This window comes from Engystomops pustulosus, unplaced genomic scaffold (assembly GCF_040894005.1).
Source record: "Engystomops pustulosus unplaced genomic scaffold, aEngPut4.maternal MAT_SCAFFOLD_135, whole genome shotgun sequence".
Taxonomy (NCBI): domain Eukaryota; kingdom Metazoa; phylum Chordata; class Amphibia; order Anura; family Leptodactylidae; genus Engystomops; species Engystomops pustulosus.
Window position 1 is genome coordinate 141,750 of NW_027285016.1, and position 25,637 is coordinate 167,386.

General features: G+C 59.6%; 1 protein-coding gene across 3 annotated transcripts in view; it reads right to left on the reverse strand.

Moving 5' to 3' along the window:
- Positions 1 to 25,637, reverse strand: part of DENND2B (DENN domain containing 2B) — a 160,565-nt gene that overhangs the window by 15,281 nt on the left and 119,647 nt on the right. For all 3 annotated transcript variants that reach the window (XM_072131758.1, XM_072131759.1, XM_072131757.1), the window contains 7 exons: positions 25,388 to 25,497; positions 25,206 to 25,275; positions 11,716 to 11,793; positions 10,269 to 10,409; positions 10,046 to 10,194; positions 7,347 to 7,524; positions 6,454 to 6,495 (listed from right to left, as the gene is read on the reverse strand). In XM_072131758.1, the coding sequence (XP_071987859.1) occupies positions 6,454 to 6,495; positions 7,347 to 7,524; positions 10,046 to 10,194; positions 10,269 to 10,409; positions 11,716 to 11,793; positions 25,206 to 25,275; positions 25,388 to 25,497 (768 nt within the window). The remainder of the gene's footprint in view (positions 1 to 6,453; positions 6,496 to 7,346; positions 7,525 to 10,045; positions 10,195 to 10,268; positions 10,410 to 11,715; positions 11,794 to 25,205; positions 25,276 to 25,387; positions 25,498 to 25,637) is intronic.

Genomic DNA, 25,637 nt, shown 5'->3' on the forward strand with positions numbered 1-25,637 from the left:
AGGCACCCAGTGTACACCAGACTAGGGGTCCCCAGGAGAGGGTGCACTGCTCAGGCACCCGGTGTACACCAGACTAGAGGTCCCCCGGAGAGGGTGCACTGCTCAGGCACCCAGTGTACACCAGACTACGGGTCCCCCGGAGAGGGTGCACTGCTCAGGCACCCGGTGTACACCAGACTAGGGGTCCCCAGGAGAGGGTGCACTGCTCAGGCACCCGGTGTACACCAGACTAGGGGTCCCCAGGAGAGGGCGCACTGCTCAGGCACCCGGTGTACACCAGACTAGGGGTCCCCAGGAGAGGGTGCATTGCTCAGGCACCCGGTGTACACCAGACTAGGGGTCCCCAGGAGAGGGTGCACTGCTCAGGCACCCGGTGTACACCAGACTAGAGGTCCCCAGGAGAGGGTGCACTGCTCAGGCACCCGGTGTACACCAGACTAGGGGTCCCCAGGAGAGGGTGCACTGCTCAGGCACCCGGTGTACACCAGACTAGGGGTCCCCAGGAGAGGGTGCACTGCTCAGGCACCCAGTGTACACCAGACTAGGGGTCCCCCGGAGAGGGTGCACTGCTCAGGCACCCGGTGTACACCAGACTAGGGGTCCCCCGGAGAGGGTGCACTGCTCAGGCACCCAGTGTACACCAGACTAGCGGTCCCCCGGAGAGGGTGCACTGCTCAGGCACCCAGTGTACACCAGACTAGAGGTCCCCCGGAGAGGGTGCACTGCTCAGGCACCCAGTGTACACCAGACTAGGGGTCCCCCGGAGAGGGTGCACTGCTCAGGCACCCAGTGTACACCAGACTAGGGGTCCCCAGGAGAGGGTGCACTGCTCAGGCACCCGGTGTACACCAGACTAGAGGTCCCCCGGAGAGGGTGCACTGCTCAGGCACCCAGTGTACACCAGACTACGGGTCCCCCGGAGAGGGTGCACTGCTCAGGCACCCGGTGTACACCAGACTAGGGGTCCCCAGGAGAGGGCGCACTGCTCAGGCACCCGGTGTACACCAGACTAGGGGTCCCCAGGAGAGGGCGCACTGCTCAGGCACCCGGTGTACACCAGACTAGGGGTCCCCAGGAGAGGGTGCATTGCTCAGGCACCCGGTGTACACCAGACTAGGGGTCCCCAGGAGAGGGTGCACTGCTCAGGCACCCGGTGTACACCAGACTAGAGGTCCCCAGGAGAGGGTGCACTGCTCAGGCACCCGGTGTACACCAGACTAGGGGTCCCCAGGAGAGGGTGCACTGCTCAGGCACCCGGTGTACACCAGACTAGGGGTCCCCAGGAGAGGGTGCACTGCTCAGGCACCCGGTGTACACCAGACTAGGGGTCCGCAGGAGAGGGTGCACTGCTCAGGCACCCGGTGTACACCAGACTAGGGGTCCCCCGGAGAGGGTGCACTGCTCAGGCACCCGGTGTACACCAGACTAGAGGTCCCCCGGAGAGGGTGCACTGCTCAGGCACCCGGTGTACACCAGACTAGAGGTCCCCCGGAGAGGGTGCACTGCTCAGGCACCCAGTGTACACCAGACTAGAGGTCCCCAGGAGAGGGTGCACTGCTCAGGCACCCAGTGTACACCAGACTAGGGGTCCCCAGGAGAGGGTGCACTGCTCAGGCACCCGGTGTACACCAGACTAGAGGTCCCCAGGAGAGGGTGCACTGCTCAGGCACCCAGTGTACACCAGACTAGGGATCCCCAGGAGAGGGTGCACTGCTCAGGCACCCGGTGTACACCAGACTAGGGGTCCCCAGGAGAGGGTGCACTGCTCAGGCACCCGGTGTACACCAGACTAGGGGTCCCCCGGAGAGGGTGCACTGCTCAGGCACCCGGTGTACACCAGACTAGGGGTCCCCAGGAGAGGGTGCACTGCTCAGGCACCCAGTGTACACCAGACTAGGGGTCCCCCGGAGAGGGTGCACTGCTCAGGCACCCAGTGTACACCAGACTAGGGGTCCCCAGGAGAGGGTGCACTGCTCAGGCATCCCGGTGTACACCAGACTAGAGGTCCCCAGGAGAGGGTGCACTGCTCAGGCACCCAGTGTACACCAGACTAGGGGTCCCCAGGAGAGGGTGCACTGCTCAGGCACCCAGTGTACACCAGACTAGAGGTCCCCCGGAGAGGGTGCACTGCTCAGGCACCCAGTGTACACCAGACTAGGGATCCCCAGGAGAGGGTGCACTGCTCAGGCATCCGGTGTACACCAGACTAGGGATCCCCCGGAGAGGGTGCACTGCTCAGGCACCCAGTGTACACCAGACTAGGGGTCCCCAGGAGAGGGCGCACTGCTCAGGCACCCGATGTACACCAGACTAGGGGTCCCCAGGAGAGGTTGCACTGCTCAGGCACCCAGTGTACACCAGACTAGAGGTCCCCAGGAGAGGGTGCACTGCTCAGGCACCCGGTGTACACCAGACTAGGGGTCCCCCGGAGAGGGTGCACTGCTCAGGCACCCGGTGTACACCAGACTAGGGGTCCCCCGGAGAGGGTGCACTGCTCAGGCACCCGGTGTACACCAGACTAGGGGTCCCCAGGAGAGGGTGCACTGCTCAGGCACCCGGTGTACACCAGACTAGGGGTCCCCAGGAGAGGGTGCACTGCTCAGGCACCCGGTGTACACCAGACTAGCGGTCCCCCGGAGAGGGTGCACTGCTCAGGCACCCGGTGTACACCAGACTAGGGGTCCCCAGGAGAGGGTGCACTGCTCAGGCACCCGGTGTACACCAGACTAGAGGTCCCCCGGAGAGGGTGCACTGCTCAGGCACCCGGTGTACACCAGACTAGAGGTCCCCAGGAGAGGGTGCACTGCTCAGGCACCCGGTGTACACCGAACTAGGGGTCCCCAGGAGAGGGTGCACTGCTCAGGCACCCGGTGTACACCAGACTAGGGGTCCCCCGGAGAGGGTGCACTGCTCAGGCACCCGGTGTACACCAGACTAGAGGTCCCCAGGAGAGAGTGCACTGCTCAGGCACCCGGTGTACACCAGACTAGGGATCCCCAGGAGAGGGTGCACTGCTCAGGCACCCGGTGTACACCAGACTAGGGGTCCCCAGGAGAGGGTGCACTGCTCAGGCACCCGGTGTACACCAGACTAGGGGTCCCCAGGAGAGGGTGCACTGCTCAGGCATCCCGGTGTACACCAGACTAGAGGTCCCCAGGAGAGGGTGCACTGCTCAGGCACCCAGTGTACACCAGACTAGGGGTCCCCAGGAGAGGGTGCACTGCTCAGGCACCCAGTGTACACCAGACTAGAGGTCCCCCGGAGAGGGTGCACTGCTCAGGCACCCAGTGTACACCAGACTAGGGATCCCCAGGAGAGGGTGCACTGCTCAGGCATCCGGTGTACACCAGACTAGGGATCCCCCGGAGAGGGTGCACTGCTCAGGCACCCAGTGTACACCAGACTAGGGGTCCCCAGGAGAGGGCGCACTGCTCAGGCACCCGATGTACACCAGACTAGGGGTCCCCAGGAGAGGTTGCACTGCTCAGGCACCCAGTGTACACCAGACTAGAGGTCCCCAGGAGAGGGTGCACTGCTCAGGCACCCGGTGTACACCAGACTAGGGGTCCCCCGGAGAGGGTGCACTGCTCAGGCACCCGGTGTACACCAGACTAGGGGTCCCCCGGAGAGGGTGCACTGCTCAGGCACCCGGTGTACACCAGACTAGGGGTCCCCAGGAGAGGGTGCACTGCTCAGGCACCCGGTGTACACCAGACTAGGGGTCCCCAGGAGAGGGTGCACTGCTCAGGCACCCGGTGTACACCAGACTAGCGGTCCCCCGGAGAGGGTGCACTGCTCAGGCACCCGGTGTACACCAGACTAGGGGTCCCCAGGAGAGGGTGCACTGCTCAGGCACCCGGTGTACACCAGACTAGAGGTCCCCCGGAGAGGGTGCACTGCTCAGGCACCCGGTGTACACCAGACTAGAGGTCCCCAGGAGAGGGTGCACTGCTCAGGCACCCGGTGTACACCGAACTAGGGGTCCCCAGGAGAGGGTGCACTGCTCAGGCACCCGGTGTACACCAGACTAGGGGTCCCCCGGAGAGGGTGCACTGCTCAGGCACCCGGTGTACACCAGACTAGAGGTCCCCAGGAGAGAGTGCACTGCTCAGGCACCCGGTGTACACCAGACTAGGGATCCCCAGGAGAGGGTGCACTGCTCAGGCACCCGGTGTACACCAGACTAGGGGTCCCCAGGAGAGGGTGCACTGCTCAGGCACCCGGTGTACACCAGACTAGGGGTCCGCAGGAGAGGGTGCACTGCTCAGGCACCCGGTGTACACCAGACTAGAGATCCCCAGGAGAGGGTGCACTGCTCAGGCACCCGGTGTACACCAGACTAGAGGTCCCCAGGAGAGGGTGCACTGCTCAGGCACCCGGTGTACACCAGACTAGAGGTCCCCAGGAGAGGGTGCACTGCTCAGGCACCCGGTGTACACCAGACTAGGGGTCCCCCGGAGAGGGTGCACTGCTCAGGCACCCGGTGTACACCAGACTAGGGGTCCCCAGGAGAGGGTGCATTGCTCAGGCACCCGGTGTACACCAGACTAGGGATCCCCAGGAGAGGGTGCACTGCTCAGGCATCCCGGTGTACACCAGACTAGGGGTCCCCAGGAGAGGGTGCACTGCTCAGGCACCCGGTGTACACCAGACTAGGGGTCCCCAGGAGAGGGTGCACTGCTCAGGCACCCGGTGTACACCAGACTAGGGGTCCCCCGGAGAGGGTGCACTGCTCAGGCACCCGGTGTACACCAGACTAGGGGTCCCCAGGAGAGGGTGCACTGCTCAGGCACCCGGTGTACACCAGACTAGAGGTCCCCAGGAGAGGGTGCACTGCTCAGGCACCCGGTGTACACCAGACTAGGGGTCCCCCGGAGAGGGTGCACTGCTCAGGCACCCAGTGTACACCAGACTAGGGGTCCCCCGGAGAGGGTGCACTGCTCAGGCACCCGGTGTACACCAGACTAGGGGTCCCCAGGAGAGGGTGCACTGCTCAGGCACCCGGTGTACACCAGACTAGGGGTCCCCAGGAGAGGGTGCACTGCTCAGACACCCGGTGTACACCAGACTAGGGGTCCCCAGGAGAGGGTGCACTGCTCAGACACCCGGTGTACACCAGACTAGGGGTTCCCAGGAGAGGGTGCACTGCTCAGGCACCCGGTGTACACCAGACTAGGGGTCCCCAGGAGAGGGTGCACTGCTCAGGCACCCGGTGTACACCAGACTAGGGGTCCCCAGGAGAGGGTGCACTGCTCAGGCACCCGGTGTACACCAGACTAGGGGTCCCCAGGAGAGGGTGCACTGCTCAGGCACCCGGTGTACACCAGACTAGGGGTCCCCAGGAGAGGGTGCACTGCTCAGGCACCCGGTGTACACCAGACTAGGGGTCCCCAGGAGAGGGTGCACTGCTCAGGCACCCGGTGTACACCAGACTAGAGGTCCCCAGGAGAGGGTGCACTGCTCAGGCACCCAGTGTACACCAGACTAGGGATCCCCAGGAGAGGGTGCACTGCTCAGGCACCCGGTGTACACCAGACTAGGGGTCCCCAGGAGAGGGTGCACTGCTCAGGCACCCGGTGTACACCAGACTAGGGGTCCCCCGGAGAGGGTGCACTGCTCAGGCACCCGGTGTACACCAGACTAGGGGTCCCCAGGAGAGGGTGCACTGCTCAGGCACCCAGTGTACACCAGACTAGGGGTCCCCCGGAGAGGGTGCACTGCTCAGGCACCCAGTGTACACCAGACTAGGGGTCCCCCGGAGAGGGTGCACTGCTCAGGCACCCGGTGTACACCAGACTAGGGGTCCCCAGGAGAGGGTGCACTGCTCAGGCACCCAGTGTACACCAGACTAGCGGTCCCCCGGAGAGGGTGCACTGCTCAGGCACCCGGTGTACACCAGACTAGAGGTCCCCAGGAGAGGGTGCACTGCTCAGGCACCCGGTGTACACCAGACTAGAGGTCCCCAGGAGAGGGTGCACTGCTCAGGCACCCGGTGTACACCAGACTAGAGGTCCCCAGGAGAGGGTGCACTGCTCAGGCACCCGGTGTACATCAGACTAGGGGTCCCCAGGAGAGGGTGCACTGCTCAGGCACCCGGTGTACACCAGACTAGGGATCCCCAGGAGAGGGTGCACTGCTCAGGCACCCGGTGTACACCAGACTAGAGGTCCCCAGGAGAGGGTGCACTGCTCAGGCACCCGATGTACACCAGACTAGGGGTCCCCAGGAGAGGGTGCACTGCTCAGGCACCCAGTGTACACCAGACTAGGGGTCCCCCGGAGAGGGTGCACTGCTCAGGCACCCGGTGTACACCAGACTAGGGGTCCCCAGGAGAGGGTGCACTGCTCAGGCACCCGGTGTACACCAGACTAGGGGTCCCCAGGAGAGATCAGGATTTCTGACCATTGAGTAGGAAATAAAATCTCGGATCAGGAAACATTCAGCGTCACTCACCTGTCTTATAAACCGATCAGAACCGAGATCCACCATGAGAGCCTGAGGAGAGAGGAGAGTCACATGGAGGTCAGTGCAGGACACACAGACACCTACCTGACCGCTAAGGGACAGTGCTGAGCCATGCACTGCACGAGGAGCCGCACTGCACTGTACTATACGAGGAGCCGCACTGCACTGTACTATACGAGGAGCCGCACTGCACTGTACTATACGAGGAGCCGCACTGCACTGCACTGTACTGTACTATACGAGGAGCCGCACTGCACTGTACTATACGAGGAGCCGCACTGCACTGCACTATACGAGGAGCCGCACTGCACTGCACTATACGAGGAGCCGCACTGCACTGCACTATACGAGGAGCCGCACTGCACTGCACTGTACTATACGAGGAGCCGAACTGCACTGCACTATACTATACGAGGAGCCGCACTGCACCGTACTATACGAGGAGCCGCGCCGCACTGCACTATACGAGGAGCCGCACTGCACTGCACTATACGAGGAGCCGCACTGCACTGCACTATACGAGGAGCCGCACTGCACTGCACTATACGAGGAGCCGCACTGCACTGCACTATACGAGGAGCCGCACTGCACTGCACTATACGAGGAGCCGCACTGCACTGCACTATACGAGGAGCCGCACTGCACTGTACTATACGAGGAGCCGCACTGCACTGTACTATACGAGGAGCCGCACTGCACTGCACTATACGAGGAGCCGCACTGCACTGTACTATACGAGGAGCCGCACTGCACTGTACTATACGAGGAGCCGCACTGCACTGTACTATACGAGGAGCCGCACTGCACTGCACTATACGAGGAGCCGCACTGCACTGCACTGTACTATACAAGGAGCTGTATACAATCCTTCCTGTTCTCACCTCTTCCACCGGCAGCTCCTTGAGTTTCGGCAGCGAGTTGGACAGTAATCCCACCAGGAAGGGCGTCGGGCAGCATACAATGTCAATCATGGCGGAGGGCAGCACCGGGATGAAGGTGTGTTGCCAGGAGAAGGGGTAGAGAAGAGCGACCACAGCGTGAGAGCAGCTGGACAGGGTGCTGAGGAGAGGGGGTACATACATTAGGACACAGGCAGGAATATAACAGCATCATCCTGAGAATCCACGTGCTATGACTGGAGCCGCCTGTAGGTGGCAGCTCAGCTCAAGGAAAGCCGAGGACCAGCTCCAGCAGATCAGGGCACATAAAGCCGCCATAGTGTGCACCGCAGAGCACTCATCACAGATAGGATTGTCTCTGGCAGCACTTGTGCCGTCTCTTCCTCTAGGATGATGGAGTCAGGGAGGCGGGGCATTGCTTAGGACGTTCCCACATGTCTGGATATGTCCACGGTCCCAATAGAGATTCTATATTGTCACAGTGAGCCAAGATGGAGACCATCGAATATATAAGGCTGAGTGTATGTGTGTGACACAAACAGCCAGAGACAGAGACAGTCAGAGACACTCAGGCAGGAATGGCCACAGAGACAGTTGAGAGAGACAGAGGCAATCAGAGACAAAGACAGTTAGAGACAGATAGGCACACAGTCAGAGACAATCAAAGACAGATAGACAGAGACAGTCAGAGACAGACAGCAAGGGTGAGAAACAGAGACTATTGGAGACAGAGACCGTCAGAAACAGAAATGGTAACAGACAGTCAGAGACAAAGACAGTCAGTCAGAGAGACACAGAGACAGTTAGCGAGAGAGAGACAGTCAGAGACAGTGCACTCCCCCAGTACATGACATCACAGCAGTGCACTCCCCCAGTACATGACATCACAGCAGTGCACTCCCCCAGTGCATGACATCACAGCAGTGCACTCCCCCAGTACATGACATCACAGCAGTGCACTCCCCCAGTACATGACATCACAGCAGTGCACTCCCCCAGTACATGACATCACAGCCGTGCACTGCCCCAGTACATGACATCACAGCAGTGCACTCCCCCAGCACATGACATCACAGCAGTGCACTCCCCCAGCACATGACATCACAGCAGTGCACTGCCCCAGTACATGACATCACAGCCGTGCACTCCCCCAGTACATGACATCACAGCAGTGCACTCCCCCAGTACATGACATCACAGCAGTGCACTCCCCCAGCACATGACATCACAGCAGTGCACTCCCCCAGCACATGACATCACAGCCGTGCACTGCCCCAGTACATGACATCACAGCCGTGCACTGCCCCAGTACATGACATCACAGCCGTGCACTCCCCCAGCACATGACATCACAGCAGTGCACTCCCCCAGTACATGACATCACAGCAGTGCACTCCCCCAGTACATGACATCACAGCAGTGCACTCCCCCAGTACATGACATCACAGCCGTGCACTCCCCCAGTACATGACATCACAGCCGTGCACTCCCCCAGCACATGACATCACAGCAGTGCACTCCCCCAGCACATGACATCACAGCAGTGCACTCCCCCAGTACATGACATCACAGCCGTGCACTCCCCCAGCACATGACATCACAGCAGTGCACTCCCCCAGTACATGACATCACAGCAGTGCACTCCCCCAGTACATGACATCACAGCAGTGCACTCCCCCAGTACATGACATCACAGCAGTGCACTCCCCCAGTACATGACATCACAGCAGTGCACTCCCCCAGTACATGACATCACAGCAGTGCACTCCCCCAGCACATGACATCACAGCCGTGCACTGCCCCAGTACATGACATCACAGCAGTGCACTCCCCCAGTACATGACATCACAGCAGTGCACTCCCCCAGCACATGACATCACAGCCGTGCACTGCCCCAGTACATGACATCACAGCAGTGCACTCCCCCAGCACATGACATCACAGCCGTGCACTGCCCCAGTACATGACATCACAGCAGTGCACTCCCCCAGCACATGACATCACAGCAGTGCACTCCCCCAGCACATGACATCACAGCAGTGCACTCCCCCAGCACATGACATCACAGCAGTGCACTCCCCCAGTACATGACATCACAGCAGTGCACTCCCCCAGTACATGACATCACAGCAGTGCACTCCCCCAGCACATGACATCACAGCCGTGCACTGCCCCAGTACATGACATCACAGCAGTGCACTCCCCCAGCACATGACATCACAGCAGTGCACTCCCCCAGCACATGACATCACAGCAGTGCACTCCCCCAGCACATGACATCACAGCAGTGCACTCCCCCAGCACATGACATCACAGCAGTGCACTGCCCCAGCACATGACATCACAGCAGTGCACTGCCCCAGCACATGACATCACAGCAGTGCACTCCCCCAGTACATGACATCACAGCAGTGCACTCCTCCAGCACATGACATCACAGCAGTGCACTCCCCCAGTACATGACATCACAGCAGTGCACTCCCCCAGTACATGACATCACAGCAGTGCACTCCCCCAGTACATGACATCACAGCAGTGCACTCCCCCAGCACATGACATCACAGCCGTGCACTTGAGTGTCCTTCCATGTTACTGATGTACAAGGTCCAGCACTTAGATCTAAACTCAGGAGGTGTTTCTCTGCAGCCTCCAGAACCGCAGTCGCCATGTCCAGTCCTCACCTCAGCTTCTCTGCCACAAATATGACTCTTCTCTCCAGCAGCAACGAGGCAAAAATCCGTATGATCTGTCGGACGCTGAGGCATCTGAAGAGACATTCAAAGTCCACGTGTTCCAGCCGTGAATCCATCGGCCTCCGCAGCTCGATGACCTAAAGAGACGGTGACATGTATGAGGACCAGCGAGCACAAGAGAGACACCAAACATACGCCATGTCTCCAGTACCTCATTCCCTGCACCCGGGAGGAACGTCTTCACCCGGATTGTTTTCCCCGGAGCCGGAAAGGGGGACTCCATCAGACTCCTCATAAACGGGTAGACGAGGGCAGCGGATATCCCTCTCCTCCGCTCCACCTCATCCAAGATCTAGAGGAAGATGACAACAACTTGTACTGTACCATGTGACGACACAACCTCAGCTCTGCTATATCTGCGTAGTGTAGTGACACCCCACGGAGGAGCAGGGAGTCAGGGCGTCCAAGACAAACACATCTCGGCTCTGCGCTCACATCTGTGTGGCGGCTGAGAGCATTACAGGCTTAGTGGTTTGGCCTGGAGCAGCGCAGAATTTCTCTCCAACCTTGAGGGGAAAGTATAATGTACGACCTGGCAAATACTCAGGGCATGAGGAAAAGTAAGTGCCCCCTCTGTGAACCAGAGCACTGCAGATCAGGACATCATACACATCGACTCCTTATAATGGAGGAAGTCTGACCTCAGATGAAGGTCACAGATCATTACTTACACTACTTATGTCATGTGTGAGAAACTAAGTGATACAAGCTAATAATCTAATGCTATAGATTACTGATCAGCCAGTGTGACCACCTGTATAACAGCAGAAGTTCTAAATTATTGACCATCAGCCAGTGGAACCACATGTATAACAGCAGAAGTTCTAAATTATTGACCATCAGCCAGTGTGACCACATGTATGACAGCAGAAGTTCTAAATTATTGACCATCAGCCAGTTTGACCATATGTATAACAGCAGAAGTTCTAAATTATTGACCATCAGCCAGTTTGACCATATGTATGACAGCAGAAGTTCTGGAATATTGGCCATCAGCCAGTGTGACCATTCTGTATAACAGCAGAAGTTCTAAATTATTGACCATCAGCCAGTGGGACCACATGTATAACAGCAGAAGTTCTGGATTATTGACCATCAGCCAGTGTGACCACATGTATAACAGCAGAAGTTCTGGATTATTGACCATCAGCCAGTGTGACCACATGTATAACAGCAGAAGTTCTAAATTATTGACCATCAGCCAGTTTGACCATATGTATGACAGCAGAAGTTCTGGAATATTGGCCATCAGCCAGTGTGACCATTCTGTATAACAGCAGAAGTTCTAAATTATTGACCCTCAGCCAGTGTGACGACATGTATAACAGCAGAAGTTCTGGAATATTGACCATCAGCCAGTGTGACCACCTGTATAACAGCAGAAGTTCAGGCATTTGCTGGTCTGCAGCATCAAGTGATCTGTTAGAAGTTATTATCTCCACCATCAATCTGGGACGGTTATATGGAAGTCTCCAGACAATCTGACATCCATCATTCTACAATGACTGTATCTGATGGACATCTGAATGTTGCACATGTCAATCGGTTACCTAACCAGTCGTAGGTATCTGCCCCATCTCTTCCCAGCATCCACTTACCTTGGAGAAGAGGTCGAAGCATCCGAGCCGGCTGATCACGCAGTACACCTCCGGGAGCCGAGGACCCTTCCCGCTGGGCTGGGGGGAGAGGAAAGGGTCAATGAGAATACTGGAGATAAACCGTGCAGCGCCCCCCTCCCCGCACCAGCACAATGACACAAAGATCCCTGGTGACCCATGTGACTTAGAGGGATACATTACAGCAATACACACACAAAACATGGTAGAGGGATCTCCCGGCATCAGCCCCATGCACCTCGCAGCAGAACATGCTGCTGACATTGGCGCGTCCTCCCCTCTCATTACCATATTGTGGTGACTCCGCAGCCTGTAATTTGGGATCTCCAGGCTGTAATTTAGAGCCGGTCATTGCTAACCCAGATACAGGCAATGTTATTGTACAGTAAGTTCAGGGCTGTGTGTTCAGCCTGGTGGGTGGCCGGGAACGCTCTGCTAATCGCCAGAACTACTACAGTACAGCAATGGACGCAAATCCTGGACATTCACAAATGTCCAAACTAGTGCAGAGCTCAGAGACCTAAGGAGGAGAGAACTGCCTGTAGAGCTCAGAGGCAGGAGCAGGAGAGAACTGCCTGTAGAGCTCAGAGGCAGGAGCAGGAGAGAACTGCCTATAGAGCTCAGAGACCTAAGGAGGAGAGAACTGCCTGTAGAGCTCAGAGACCTGAGGAGGAGAGAACTGCCTGTAGAGCTCAGAGGCAGGAACAGGAGAGAACTGCCTATAGAGCTCAGAGGCAGGAGCAGGAGAGAACTGCCTATAGAGCTCAGAGACATGCGGAGGAGAGAACTGTCTGTAGAGCTCAGAGGCAGGAGCAGGAGAGAACTGTCTGTAGAGCTCAGAGGCAGGAGCAGGAGAGAACTGCCTATAGAGCTCAGAGGCAGGAGCAGGAGAGAACTGCCTATAGAGCTCAGAGGCAGGAGCAGGAGAGAACTGCCTGTAGAGCTCAGAGACCTAAGGAGGAGAGAACTGCCTGTAGAGCTCAGAGACCTAAGGAGGGGAGAACTGCCTGAAGAGCTCAGAGATATGCTCAGAAAACTGCATGCAGAGCTCAGGGACAGGATGAGAAAACTGCATGTAGAGCCATACACCTGGAGGGGGAGGCGGCTAGCCGTACACCTGGAGGGGGAGGCGGCTAGCCGTACACCTGGAGGGGGAGGCGGCTAGCAGTACACCTGGAAGGGGGAGGCGGCTAGTAGTACACCTGGAAGGGGGAGGCGGCTAGCAGTACACCTGGAAGGGGGAGGCGGCTAGCAGTACACCTGTAGGGGAGGCGGCTAGCAGTACAACTGTAGGGCAGGCGGCTAGCTGTACACCTGTAGGGGAGGCGGCTAGCTGTACTGTACTCTCCGACCAAGAGCATGAGAGCAGAAACTATGAAGAACGAAGCCACAAGAAGAAGACAGGGCAACAGGGTATTATCCTGGGTAGTTCCCGCTGCACACCTGTCAGAGTGCTGATCCGAGGATCTCTCTTCCTGGGACATTCAGTACCTGGAGACATAAGGGCAGGTGCAGATTTGTGTCCTCACACAGGAGGGACGTGATCTTGTCTTTTGTCCATATTAGGCAGGAGACACGGCCCGTTATGGTGATTAAGACAAGTATGTTGGATTTTGGTTAAACCCCATTGTGTCGAATCTGAAGGAATTCTGCACGCGGCCAGGGGTCCTGGAAAGACACCAGGAAAGAGCGCGGTGCCAGTAATAGCATCACATTCCCGAGCCCCGAGACGTCCAGGAATAATAACTGATGAGAATCCACATTGTGCAATCCCTGCGGCCGGTCAGGCAGAGGGACACTTGTCTCCACATTGTGCAATCCCTGCGGCCGGTCAGGCAGAGGGACACTTGTCTCCACATTGTGCAATCCCTGTGGCCGGTCAGGCAGAGGGACACTTGTCTCCACATTGTGCAATCCCTGCGGCCGGTCAGGCAGAGGGACACTTGTCTCCACATTGTGCAATCCCTGTGGCCGGTCAGGCAGAGGGACACTTGTCTCCACATTGTGCAATCCCTGCGGCCGGTCAGGCAGAGGGACACTTGTCTCCACATTGTGCAATCCCTGCGGCCGGTCAGGCAGAGGGACACTTGTCTCCACATTGTGCAATCCCTGCGGCCGGTCAGGCAGAGGGACACTTGTCTCCACATTGTGCAATCCCTGTGGCCGGTCAGGCAGAGGGACACTTGTCTCCACATTGTGCAATCCCTGCGGCCGGTCAGGCAGAGGGACACTTGTCTCCACATTGTGCAATCCCTGTGGCCGGTCAGGCAGAGGGACACTTGTCTCCACATTGTGCAATCCCTGCGGCCGGTCAGGCAGAGGGACACTTGTCTCCACATTGTGCAATCCCTGCGGCCGGTCAGGCAGAGGGACACTTGTCTCCACATTGTGCAATCCCTGCGGCCGGTCAGGCAGAGGGACACTTGTCTCCACATTGTGCAATCCCTGTGGCCGGTCAGGCAGAGGGACACTTGTCTCCACATTGTGCAATCCCTGTGGCCGGTCAGGCAGAGGGACACTTGTCTCCACATTGTGCAATCCCTGCGGATGGTCAGGCAGAGGGACACTTGTCTCCACATTGTGCAATACCTGCGGCCGCTCAGGCAGAGGGACACTTGTCTCCACATTGTGCAATCCCTGTGGCCGGTCAGGCAGAGGGACACTTGTCTCCACATTGTGCAATCCCTGCGGCCGGTCAGGCAGAGGGACACTTGTCTCCACATTGTGCAATCCCTGCGGCCGGTCAGGCAGAGGGACACTTGTCTCCACATTGTGCAATCCCTGCGGCCGGTCAGGCAGAGGGACACTTGTCTCCACATTGTGCAATCCCTGCGGCCGGTCAGGCAGAGGGACACTTGTCTCCACATTGTGCAATCCCTGCGGCCGGTCAGGCAGAGGGACACTTGTCTCCACATTGTGCAGTCCCTGCGGCCGCTCAGGCAGAGGGACACTTGTCTCCACATTGTGCAATCCCTGTGGCCGGTCAGGCAGAGGGACACTTGTCTCCACATTGTGCAATCCCTGCGCCCGCTCAGGCAGAGGGACACTTGTCTCCACATTGTGCAATCCCTGCGGCCGGTCAGGCAGAGGGACACTTGTCTCCACAAGAGGAGAGTGAGCGCAGAGGAAGAGGAGAGTGAGCTCAGAGGGAGAGGAGAGTGAGCGCAGAGGGAGAGGAGAGTGAGCGCAGAGGGAGAGGAGAGTGAGCGCAGAGGGAGAGGAGAGTGAGCGCAGAGGGAGAGGAGAGTGAGCGCAGAGGGAGAGGAGAGTGAGCGCAGAGGGAGAGGAGAGAGAGCGCAGAGGGAGAGGAGAGTGAGCGCAGAGGGAGAGGAGAGTGAGCGCAGAGGGAGAGGAGAGTGAGCGCAGAGGGAGAGGAGAGTGAGCGCAGAGGGAGAGGAGAGTGAGCGCAGAGGGAGAGGAGAGTGAGCGCAGAGGGAGAGGAGAGTGAGCGCAGAGGGAGAGGAGAGTGAGCGCAGAGGGAGAGGAGAGTGAGCGCAGAGGGAGAGGAGAGTGAGCACAGAGGGAGAGGAGAGTGAGCACATGAGGGGAGAGTGAGAGTAGGAGGAGGGGAGAGTGAGAGCAGGAGGAGGGAAGAGTGAGAGCAGGAGGAGGGAAGAGTGAGAGCAGGAGGAGGGAAGAGTGAGAGCAGGAGGAGGGAAGAGTGAGAGCAGGAGGAGGGAAGAGTGAGAGCAGGAGGAGGGAAGAGTGAGAGCAGGAGGAGGGAAGAGTGAGAGCAGGAGGAGGGAAGAGTGAGAGCAGGAGGAGGGAAGAGTGAGAGCAGGAGGAGGGAAGAGTGAGAGCAGGAGGAGGGAAGAGTGAGAGCAGGAGGAGGGAAGAGTGAGAGCAAGAGGAGGTAAGAGTGAGAGCAGGAGGAGGGAAGAGTGAGAGCAGGAGGAGGGAAGAGTGAGAGCAGGAGGAGGGAAGAGTGAGAGCATGAGGAGGGAAGAGTGAGAGCATGAGGAGGGAAGAGTGAGAGCATGAGGAGGGAAGAGTGAGAGCATGAGGAGGGAAGAGTGAGAGCAGGAGAAGGGGAAGAGTGAGAGCAGGAGAAGGGGAAGAGTGAGAGCAGGAGAAGGGGAAGAGTGAGAGTAGGAGAAGGGGAAGAGTGAGAGCAAGAGGAGGTAAGAGTGAGAGCAGGAGGAGGGAAGAGTGAGAGCAGGAGGAGGGAAGAGTGAGAGCAGGAGGAGGGAAGAGTGAGAGCAGGAGGAGGGAAGAGTGAGCAGAGGAGGAGGGGAGAGTGACTGCAGAAAGAGGGGAGACCGAGGAAAGGAGAAGGAGAGAGTGAGCGCAGGAGGAGGGGAGAGTGAGCACAGAAGGAGCAGAGGGTAAACACAGGAGGAGGGGAGGGACAGGAGGAGAGAGCAGATGCAAGAGGAGGGGTAAGTGCGCGCAGGAGGAGAGTGATCACAGGAGGAGGGGAGAGTGAGCACAGAGGGAAAATGAGCACAGGAGGAGGGGAGAGTGAGAGCAGGAGGAGGGGAATGACAGGAGAGGGCAAACACAGAAGGAGGGGAGAGTGCATGCAGGAGGAGGGGAGAGTGCATGCAGGAGGAGGAGGGGAGAAAGAGCGCAGAAGGAGGGGAGAGTGAGCACAGGAGGAGGGGAGAGTGAGCGCAGGAGGAGGGGAGAGTGAGCGCAGGAGGAGGGGAGAGTGAGCGCAGGAGGAGGGGAGAGTGAGCGCAGGAGGAGGGGAGAGTGAGCGCAGGAGGAGGGGAGAGTGAGCGCAGGAGGAGGGGAGAGTGAGCGCAGGAGGAGGGGAGAGTGAGCGCAGGAGGAGGGGAGAGTGAGCGCAGGAGGAGGGGAGAGTGAGCGCAGGAGGAGGGGAGAGTGAGCGCAGGAGGAGGGGAGAGTAAGCGCAGGAGGAGGGGAGAGTAAGCGCAGGAGGAGGGGAGAGTGAGCACAGAGGGAGAATGAGCACAGGAGGAGTGGAGAGCGTGTGTAGGATGAGGGGAGAGTGAGAGCAGGAGGAAGGGAATGACAGGAGAGGGCAAACACAGAAAGAGGGGAGAGTGCATGCAGGAGGAAGGGAGAGAGAGCGCAGGAGGAGGGGAGGGGGACAGGAGTGGCAAACACAGGAGAAGGGGAGAGCGTGTGCAGGAGGAGGGAAGAGTGAACGCAGGAGGAGGGGAGTGACAGGAGAGAGCAAACACAGGAGGAGGAGAGAGTGAGCGCAGGAGGAGGGGAGGGACAGGATGAGGAGAGGACAAACGCAGGAGGAAAGGGAGCGCGTGCAGGAGGAGGGGGGAGCGCGAAAAGAGGGGAGAGAGAGCAGGAGGAGGGGAGAGAGAGAGCAGGAGGAGGGGAGAGAGAGAGCAGGAGGAGGGGAGAGTGAGAGCAGGAGGAGGGGAGAGTGAGAGCAGGAGGAGGGGAGAGTGAGAGCAGGAGGAGGGGAGAGTGAGAGCAGGAGGAGGGGAGAGTGAGAGCAGGAGGAGAGGAGAGTGAGAGCAGGAGGAGGGACGAGTGAGAGCAGGAGGAGGGACGAGTGAGAGCAGGAGGAGGGACGAGTGAGAGCAGGAGGAGGGACGAGTGAGAGCAGGAGGAGGGACGAGTGAGAGCAGGAGGAGGGACGAGTGAGAGCAGGAGGAGGGACGAGTGAGAGCAGGAGGAGGGACGAGTGAGAGCAGGAGGAGGGACGAGTGAGAGCAGGAGGAGGGACGAGTGAGAGCAGGAGGAGGGACGAGTGAGAGCAGGAGGAGGGACGAGTGAGAGCAGGAGGAAGGACGAGTGAGAGCAGGAGGAGGGACGAGTGAGAGCAGGAGGAGGGACGAGTGAGAGCAGGAGGAGGGACGAGTGAGAGCAGGAGGAGGGACGAGTGAGAGCAGGAGGAGGGACGAGTGAGAGCAGGAGGAGGGACGAGTGAGAGCAGGAGGAGGGACGAGTGAGAGCAGGAGGAGGGACGAGTGAGAGCAGGAGGAGGGACGAGTGAGAGCAGGAGGAGGGACGAGTGAGAGCAGGAGGAGGGACGAGTGAGAGCAGGAGGAGGGACGAGTGAGAGCAGGAGGAGGGACGAGTGAGAGCAGGTGGAGGGACGAGTGAGAGCAGGTGGAGGGACGAGTGAGAGCAGGTGGAGGGACGAGTGAGAGCAGGTGGAGGGACGAGTGAGCGCAGGTGGAGGGACGAGTGAGCGCAGGTGGAGGGACGAGTGAGCGCAGGTGGAGGGACGAGTGAGCGCAGGTGGAGGGACGAGTGAGCAGAGGAGGAGGGACGAGTGAGCAGAGGAGGAGGGGATAGTGACCGCAGAAAGAGGGGAGACCGAGGAAAGGAGGAGAGAGTGAGTGCAGGAGGAGGGGAGAGTGAGCACAGAAGGAGGAGAGGCTAAACACAGGAGGAGGGGAGGGGCAGTAGGAGAGGGCAGATGCAGGAGGAGGGGAGAGTGCACACAGGAGGAGAATGAGCACAGGAGGAGGGGAGGGTCAGGAGAGGGCAAACACAGAAAGAGGGGAGACCCAGGAAAGGAGGAGGAGGGTGTGAGCGCAGGAGGGAAGAATGAGCACAGGAGGAGGGGAGAGTAAGAGCAGGAGGAGGGAGGGCAAAATGAGCAAACAAGGAGGGGAGAGTGAACACAGGAGGAGGATAGAATGAGCGCAGGAGGAGGGAAGAATGAGCGCAAGAGGAGGGAAGAATGAGCGCAGGAGGGACTGGAGGAGGCGAGAGTAAGTGCAAACGTAGGAAGGGGTGAGCACAGGGGAAGAATGAGCACAGGAGGAGGGGAGACCAAGGAAAGGAGGAGAAGAGAGTGAGCGCAGCAGGAGGAGGAGAGAGTAAGAGCAGGAGGAGGAGAGAGTAAGAGCAGGAGGAGGGAGGGGAGAGAGAGCGCAGCAGGAGGGGAGAGTGAGCGCAGCAGGAGGGGAGAGTGAGCGCAGCAGGAGGGGAGAGTGAGCGCAGCAGGAGGGGAGAGTGAGCGCAGCAGGAGGGGAGAGTGAGCGCAGCAGGAGGGGAGAGTGAGCGCAGCAGGAGGGGAGAGTGAGCGCAGCAGGAGGGGAGAGTGAGCGCAGCAGGAGGGGAGAGACTAGAGGAGGTGAGAGTGAGCACAAGAGTAGGAAGGGGTGAGCACAGGGGGAGAGTGACCGCAGAAAGAGGGGAGACGGAGGAAAGGAGGAGTAGAGAGTGAGCGCCGGAGGAGGGGAGACTAAGCACAGGAGAAGGGGAGACTAAGCACAGGAGGAGGGGAGACTAAGCACAGTAGGAGAGGAGACCGAGAGTGAGCACAGCAGGAGGGGAGAGTGAATACAGGAGGAGGGGAGAGTGAATACAGGAGGAGGGGAGAGAGCGCAGGAGGAGAGAGAGCGCAGGAGGAGGGGAGCGACTGGAGGAGGTGTGAGTGAATGCAAGAGTAGAAAGGGGGTGAGCACAGGGGAATAATTAGCACAGGAGGAGAGAAGGCCAGCGCAGGAGGAAGATAGGGCGAACGCAGGAGGAGGGGAGAGCACGCACCGGAGGAGGGGAGAGCACGCACAGGAGGAGGGGAAGGTGAGAGCAAGAAAAGGGGAGAGCAAGCGCAGCAGGAGGGGAGGGTGGGTGGATGCAGCAGGAGGAGAAGGTGTACATAGGAGCAGGGGAAATGGATGATGTAGAAGGGGGAGAAGAAAACGATGGAGAAAAAGGAATGAACGATGTAGGAGGAGAAAGAATTGGGAATTTGAGGAGAATTGGGAATGAGGGGTGAATGAAAGTTACATTTTTTTTCAGGAGGAAACAAAGAGCAGTAAAGGAGAAAAAGAGTGATAGAGGAGTAAGGAGTGATCCCCGAGGAGATATAATATATAGTAGGTGGAGATGGAGGCTCTGGATGCCCCCTGGAGGCCGGGTGCAGGTCGGGCAGGTTTATGCTGGTTCTGTTGTGTTTCTGCCCCTCATGTGGTTATGAGTGAAGTCTCCTCGGTGGGTGGTGGGTGACCAGGTCCTCCCTGTGCGGTCGTGTCCTGCCCCTTGTCTCTTTGCTCTGGTCGCCCCCCCCTCCCCCCCTGATGCAGACACTGAACGACCTTCCATTATGAAGTCTCAGTAATCAAATTATCAATATTGAGGAAATGTGAATGATCCGGAACGTGACCTGCTAATGACATTATTCCGGGCCGTGTTTGTGTCTTACAATGTTATTCTCCATGGTGATCTGTGAGTAATCTGCAAGTTCTGCCAGTATAAGAAGAAGCTCTAATCCTGACGCCGCTCTCCTCCAGACTTTCACGTGAGGAGATCTGTGACCTCAGGCTCTGGGGCTTCACTCCATTGGATGAGGAATTGTACCCCATAGACCACCCTGGTCCCCTACAGATGACCCCAGCACATAGCAGGATAACACAAGAAGTGTGAGCGCCATCTTCAGGCCGTACACGATTCCCATCCTAAGACGTCCAATCACTCCACAAATAACTAATGATCTGCGGCTCAGGAAAAGCCCCTTTCTTGGATCGAGTAATCCTGGAGCGGACATTACATGGGAATCTTCTACCAAATATGAATAAAATGAAAATGCACAGCAAGAGAATACAGAGGAGCCATGGTGGGGGTCCTACACGTCTGTCAGGGGCATAACATAAGGGGTTGCAGACATTGCTGCACTATGTCTTGTCCCTGGAGAGATGTCATTCTTGTGGCACTGCCCCTGTCTGCCCTTGCGGCTCCTTTTTGTGGCACTGCCCTCGGCTGCAAACTGTGGCACTGCCCCCGGCTGCCCCTCATGGCTCCTTGTTGTGGCACTGCCCTCGCCTGCTCCTAGCGGCTCCTTGTTGTGGCACTGCCCTCGCCTGCTCCTAGCGGCTCCTTGTTGTGGCACTGCCCTCGCCTGCTCCTCGCGGCCCCTTGTTGTGGCACTGCCCTCGCCTGCTCCTAGCGGCCCCTTGTTGTGGCACTGCCCTCGCCTGCTCCTTGCGGCCCCTTGTTGTGGCACTGCCCTCGCCTGCTCCTTGCGGCCCCTTGTTGTGGCACTGCCCTCGCCTGCTCCTAGCGGCCCCTTGTTGTGGCACTGCCCTCGCCTGCTCCTAGCGGCCCCTTGTTGTGGCACTGCCCTCGCCTGCTCCTAGCGGCCCCTTGTTGTGGCACTGCCCTCGCCTGCTCCTAGCGGCTCCTTGTTGTGGCACTGCCCTCGCCTGCTCCTAGCGGCTCCTTGTTGTGGCACTGCCCTCGCCTGCTCCTAGCGGCTCCTTGTTGTGGCACTGCCCTCGCCTGCTCCTAGCGGCTCCTTGTTGTGGCACTGCCCTCGCCTGCTCCTAGCGGCTCCTTGTTGTGGCACTGCCCTCGCCTGCTCCTTGCGGCTCCTTGTTGTGGCACTGCCCTCGCCTGCTACTTGCGGCTCCTTGTTGTGGCACTGCCCTCGCCTGCTCCTAGCGGCTCCTTGTTGTGGCACTGCCCTCGCCTGCTCCTAGCGGCTCCTTGTTGTGGCACTGCCCTCGCCTGCTCCTAGCGGCTCCTTGTTGTGGCACTGCCCTCGCCTGCTCCTTGCGGCTCCTTGTTGTGGCACTGCCCTCGCCTGCTACTTGCGGCTCCTTGTTGTGGCACTGCCCTCGCCTGCTCCTAGCGGCTCCTTGTTGTGGCACTGCCCTCGCCTGCTGCTAGCGGCTCCTTGTTGTGGCACTGCCCTCGCCTGCTGCTAGCGGCTCCTTGTTGTGGCACTGCCCTCGCCTGCTACTTGCGGCTCCTTGTTGTGGCACTGCCCTCGCCTGCTCCTTGCGGCTCCTTGTTGTGGCACTGCCCTCGCCTGCTCCTAGCGGCTCCTTGTTGTGGCACTGCCCTCGCCTGCTCCTAGCGGCTCCTTGTTGTGGCACTGCCCTCGCCTGCTGCTAGCGGCTCCTTGTTGTGGCACTGCCCTCGCCTGCTCCTAGCGGCTCCTTGTTGCGGCACTGCCCTCGCCTGCTCCTAGCGGCTCCTTGTTGCGGCACTGCCCTCGCGGTTCCCTATTGTGGCACTGCCCCCGGCTGCAACTCGTGGCTCCTTGTGGCACTGCCCTCGCCTGCTCCTAGCGGCTCCTTGTTGTGGCACTGCCCTCGCGGCTCCTTATTGTGGCCCTGCCCTCGGTTGCAACTCGTGGCTCCTTATTGTGGCACTGCCCTCGCAGCTCCCTATTGTGGCACTGCCCTCGTCTGCTCTTTGCGGCTCCCTATTGTGGCACTGCCCTCGCAGATCCTTGTTGTGGCACTGCCCTCGTCTGCTCTTTGCGGCTCCTTGTTGTGGCACTGCCCTCGTCTGCTCTTTGCGGCTCCTTGTTGTGGCACTTTCCTCGCCTGCCGCCCGGCTCCATGCTGTGGCACTGCCCTCGCCTACCCCTTGTGGCTCCTTGTTATCGCCCCCTAGTGTTAGCAGATGACTGGTCGGGGAGGGTCTCATGTAACACACCAGACACATGTGAGGGCTGCAGGGAGAGCACCAGGACCGGCCCCTCCCCCGCCTGCACCCCCTGAACATAAGACAAGTGCTCCAGATTATGGCCGGAGGGATTGTCTCATCCCCAGAACAATATCTGATTGGACGGAGATGAGGGATTTGGCTCAGAAGTCACAGCTGATCCTTCATCATAACCAGAACATTTATTTCCAAGAGACACAAACACAAATATTATAAAATCTGCCGAGAAATTCTGTCCAGACAGCGTCATGTGCGGGAAGAGCCGGCGAGAGACCGGGGGGCGGAGAACAATGGCTGCTGGGGTAACAGCGTCATGTGCGGGAAGAGACGGCGAGAGACCGGGGGGCGGAGAACAATGGCTGCTGGGGTAACAGCGTCATGTGCGGGAAGAGACGGCGAGAGACCGGGGGGCGGAGAACAATGGCTGCTGGGGTAACAGCGTCATGTGCGGGAAGAGACGGCGAGAGACCGGGGGGCGGAGAACAATGGCTGCTGGGGTAACAGCGTCATGTGCGGGAAGAGACGGCGAGAGACCGGGGGGCGGAGAACAATGGCTGCTGGGGTAACAGCGTCATGTGCGGGAAGAGACGGCGAGAGACCGGGGGGCGGAGAACAATGGCTGCTGGGGTAACAGCGTCATGTGCGGGAAGAGACGGCGAGAGACCGGGGGGCGGAGAACAGTGGCTGCTGGGGTAACAGCGTCATGTGCGGGAAGAGACGGCGAGAGACCGGGGGGCGGAGAACAATGGCTGCTGGGGGTAACAGCGTCATGTGCGGGAAGAGACGGCGAGAGACCGGGGGGCGGAGAACAATGGCTGCTGGGGGTAACAGCGTCATGTGCGGGAAGAGACGGCGAGAGACCGGGGGGCGGAGAACAGTGGCTGCTGGGGTAACAGCGTCTGTGCGGGAAGAGACGGCGAGAGACCGGAGGGGGCGGAGAACAATGGCTGCTGGGGTAACAGCGTCATGTGCGGGAAGAGACGGCGAGAGACCGGGGGGCGGAGAACAATGGCTGCTGGGGGTAACAGCGTCATGTGCGGGAAGAGACGGCGAGAGACCGGGGGGCGGAGAACAATGGCTGCTGGGGGTAACAGCGTCATGTGCGGGAAGAGACGGCGAGAGACCGGGGGGCGGAGAACAATGGCTGCTGGGGGTAACAGCGTCATGTGCGGGAAGAGACGGCGAGAGACCGGGGGGCGGAGAACAATGGCTGCTGGGGTAACAGCGTCATGTGCGGGAAGAGACGGCGAGAGACCGGGGGGCGGAGAACAATGGCTGCTGGGGGTAACAGCGTCTGTGCGGGAAGAGACGGCGAGAGACCGGGGGGCGGAGAACAATGGCTGCTGGGGGTAACAGCGTCATGTGCGGGAAGAGACGGCGAGAGACCGGAGGGGGCGGAGAACAATGGCTGCTGGGGGTAACAGCGTCATGTGCGGGAAGAGACGGCGAGAGACCGGGGGGCGGAGAACAATGGCTGCTGGGGGTAACAGCGTCATGTGCGGGAAGAGACGGCGAGAGACCGGGGGGGGTCGGAGAACAATGGCTGCTGGGGTAACAGCGTCATGTGCGGGAAGAGACGGCGAGAGACCGGGGGGCGGAGAACAATGGCTGCTGGGGTAACAGCGTCATGTGCGGGAAGAGACGGCGAGAGACCGGGGGTCGGAGAACAATGGCTGCTGGGGTAACAGCGTCATGTGCGGGAAGAGACGGCGAGAGACCGGGGGGCGGAGAACAATGGCTGCTGGGGTAACAGCGTCATGTGCGGGAAGAGACGGCGAGAGACCGGGGGGCGGAGAACAATGGCTGCTGGGGGTAACAGCGTCATGTGCGGGAAGAGCCGGCGAGAGACCGGAGGGCGGAGAACAATGGCTGCTGGGGGTAACAGCGTCATGTGCGGGAAGAGACGGCGAGAGACCGGGGGGCGGAGAACAGTGGCTGCTGGGGGTAACAGCGTCTGTGCGGGAAGAGACGGCGAGAGACCGGGGGGCGGAGAACAATGGCTGCTGGGGGTAACAGCGTCTGTGCGGGAAGAGACGGCGAGAGACCGGAGGGGGCGGAGAACAATGGCTGCTGGGGTAACAGCGTCATGTGCGGGAAGAGACGGCGAGAGACCGGGGGGCGGAGAACAATGGCTGCTGGGGGTAACAGCGTCATGTGCGGGAAGAGACGGCGAGAGACCGGGGGGCGGAGAACAATGGCTGCTGGGGTAACAGCGTCATGTGCGGGAAGAGACGGCGAGAGACCGGGGGGCGGAGAACAATGGCTGCTGGGGGTAACAGCGTCATGTGCGGGAAGAGACGGCGAGAGACCGGGGGGCGGAGAACAATGGCTGCTGGGGTAACAGCGTCTGTGCGGGAAGAGCCGGCGAGAGACCGGGGGGCGGAGAACAATGGCTGCTGGGGGTAACAGCGTCATGTGCGGGAAGAGACGGCGAGAGACCGGAGGGGGCGGAGAACAATGGCTGCTGGGGGTAACAGCGTCATGTGCGGGAAGAGACGGCGAGAGACCGGAGGGGGCGGAGAACAATGGCTGCTGGGGTAACAGCGTCATGTGCGGGAAGAGACGGCGAGAGACCGGAGGGCGGAGAACAATGGCTGCTGGGGGTAACAGCGTCATGTGCGGGAAGAGACGGCGAGAGACCGGGGGGCGGAGAACAATGGCTGCTGGGGGTAACAGCGTTATGTGCGGGAAGAGACGGCGAGAGACCGGAGGGGGCGGAGAACAATGGCTGCTGGGGTAACAGCGTCATGTGCGGGAAGAGACGGCGAGAGACCGGGGGGCGGAGAACAATGGCTGCTGGGGTAACAGCGTCATGTGCGGGAAGAGACGGCGAGAGACCGGAGGGGGCGGAGAACAATGGCTGCTGGGGGTAACAGCGTCATGTGCGGGAAGAGACGGCGAGAGACCGGAGGGCGGAGAACAATGGCTGCTGGGGTAACAGCGTCATGTGCGGGAAGAGACGGCGAGAGACCGGGGGGCGGAGAACAATGGCTGCTGGGGTAACAGCGACTGTGATGTCCTGATCACACAATGCAGGGGGGACAAACCCTCAGCTGTGTAAGAAGACCTAGGCCAGGACCACCCATCCAAGAGAGGGGGCAGGAAGGGGTAAGTGCTAGTAAGGTACTTACCAGCAGCCGCCGGCAGTAGCCAAACCTCCTACTGCCATCTTCACCCGTCAGCATGAAGGAGAACGTCTCACTGCAAGAGGAGAGGAAGTGCAGAGGTCAGAGAGGGGTCAGAGCCCGGCTAGAGACCCCCAAAATATCCTCCAGGACCAACCCCAAGGAGGATGGACACAACCGCCACCTACCTGCTGTACTCCGACACCGGCACCCAGTCCCGAGCATCAGGAAAACAGAACTGAGGGATCGCCTTCAGCCTCTCCTCCGCTTCACGCATCTGCTTAGTGGGACGCTCCAACTACAGGGGCAACACCGAGATCATATCATACACAGGGGGCAGTATTATAGTAGTTATATCCCTGTACATAGGGGGCAGTATTATAGTAGTTATATTCCTGTACATAGGGGGCAGTATTATAGTAGTTATATCCCTGTACA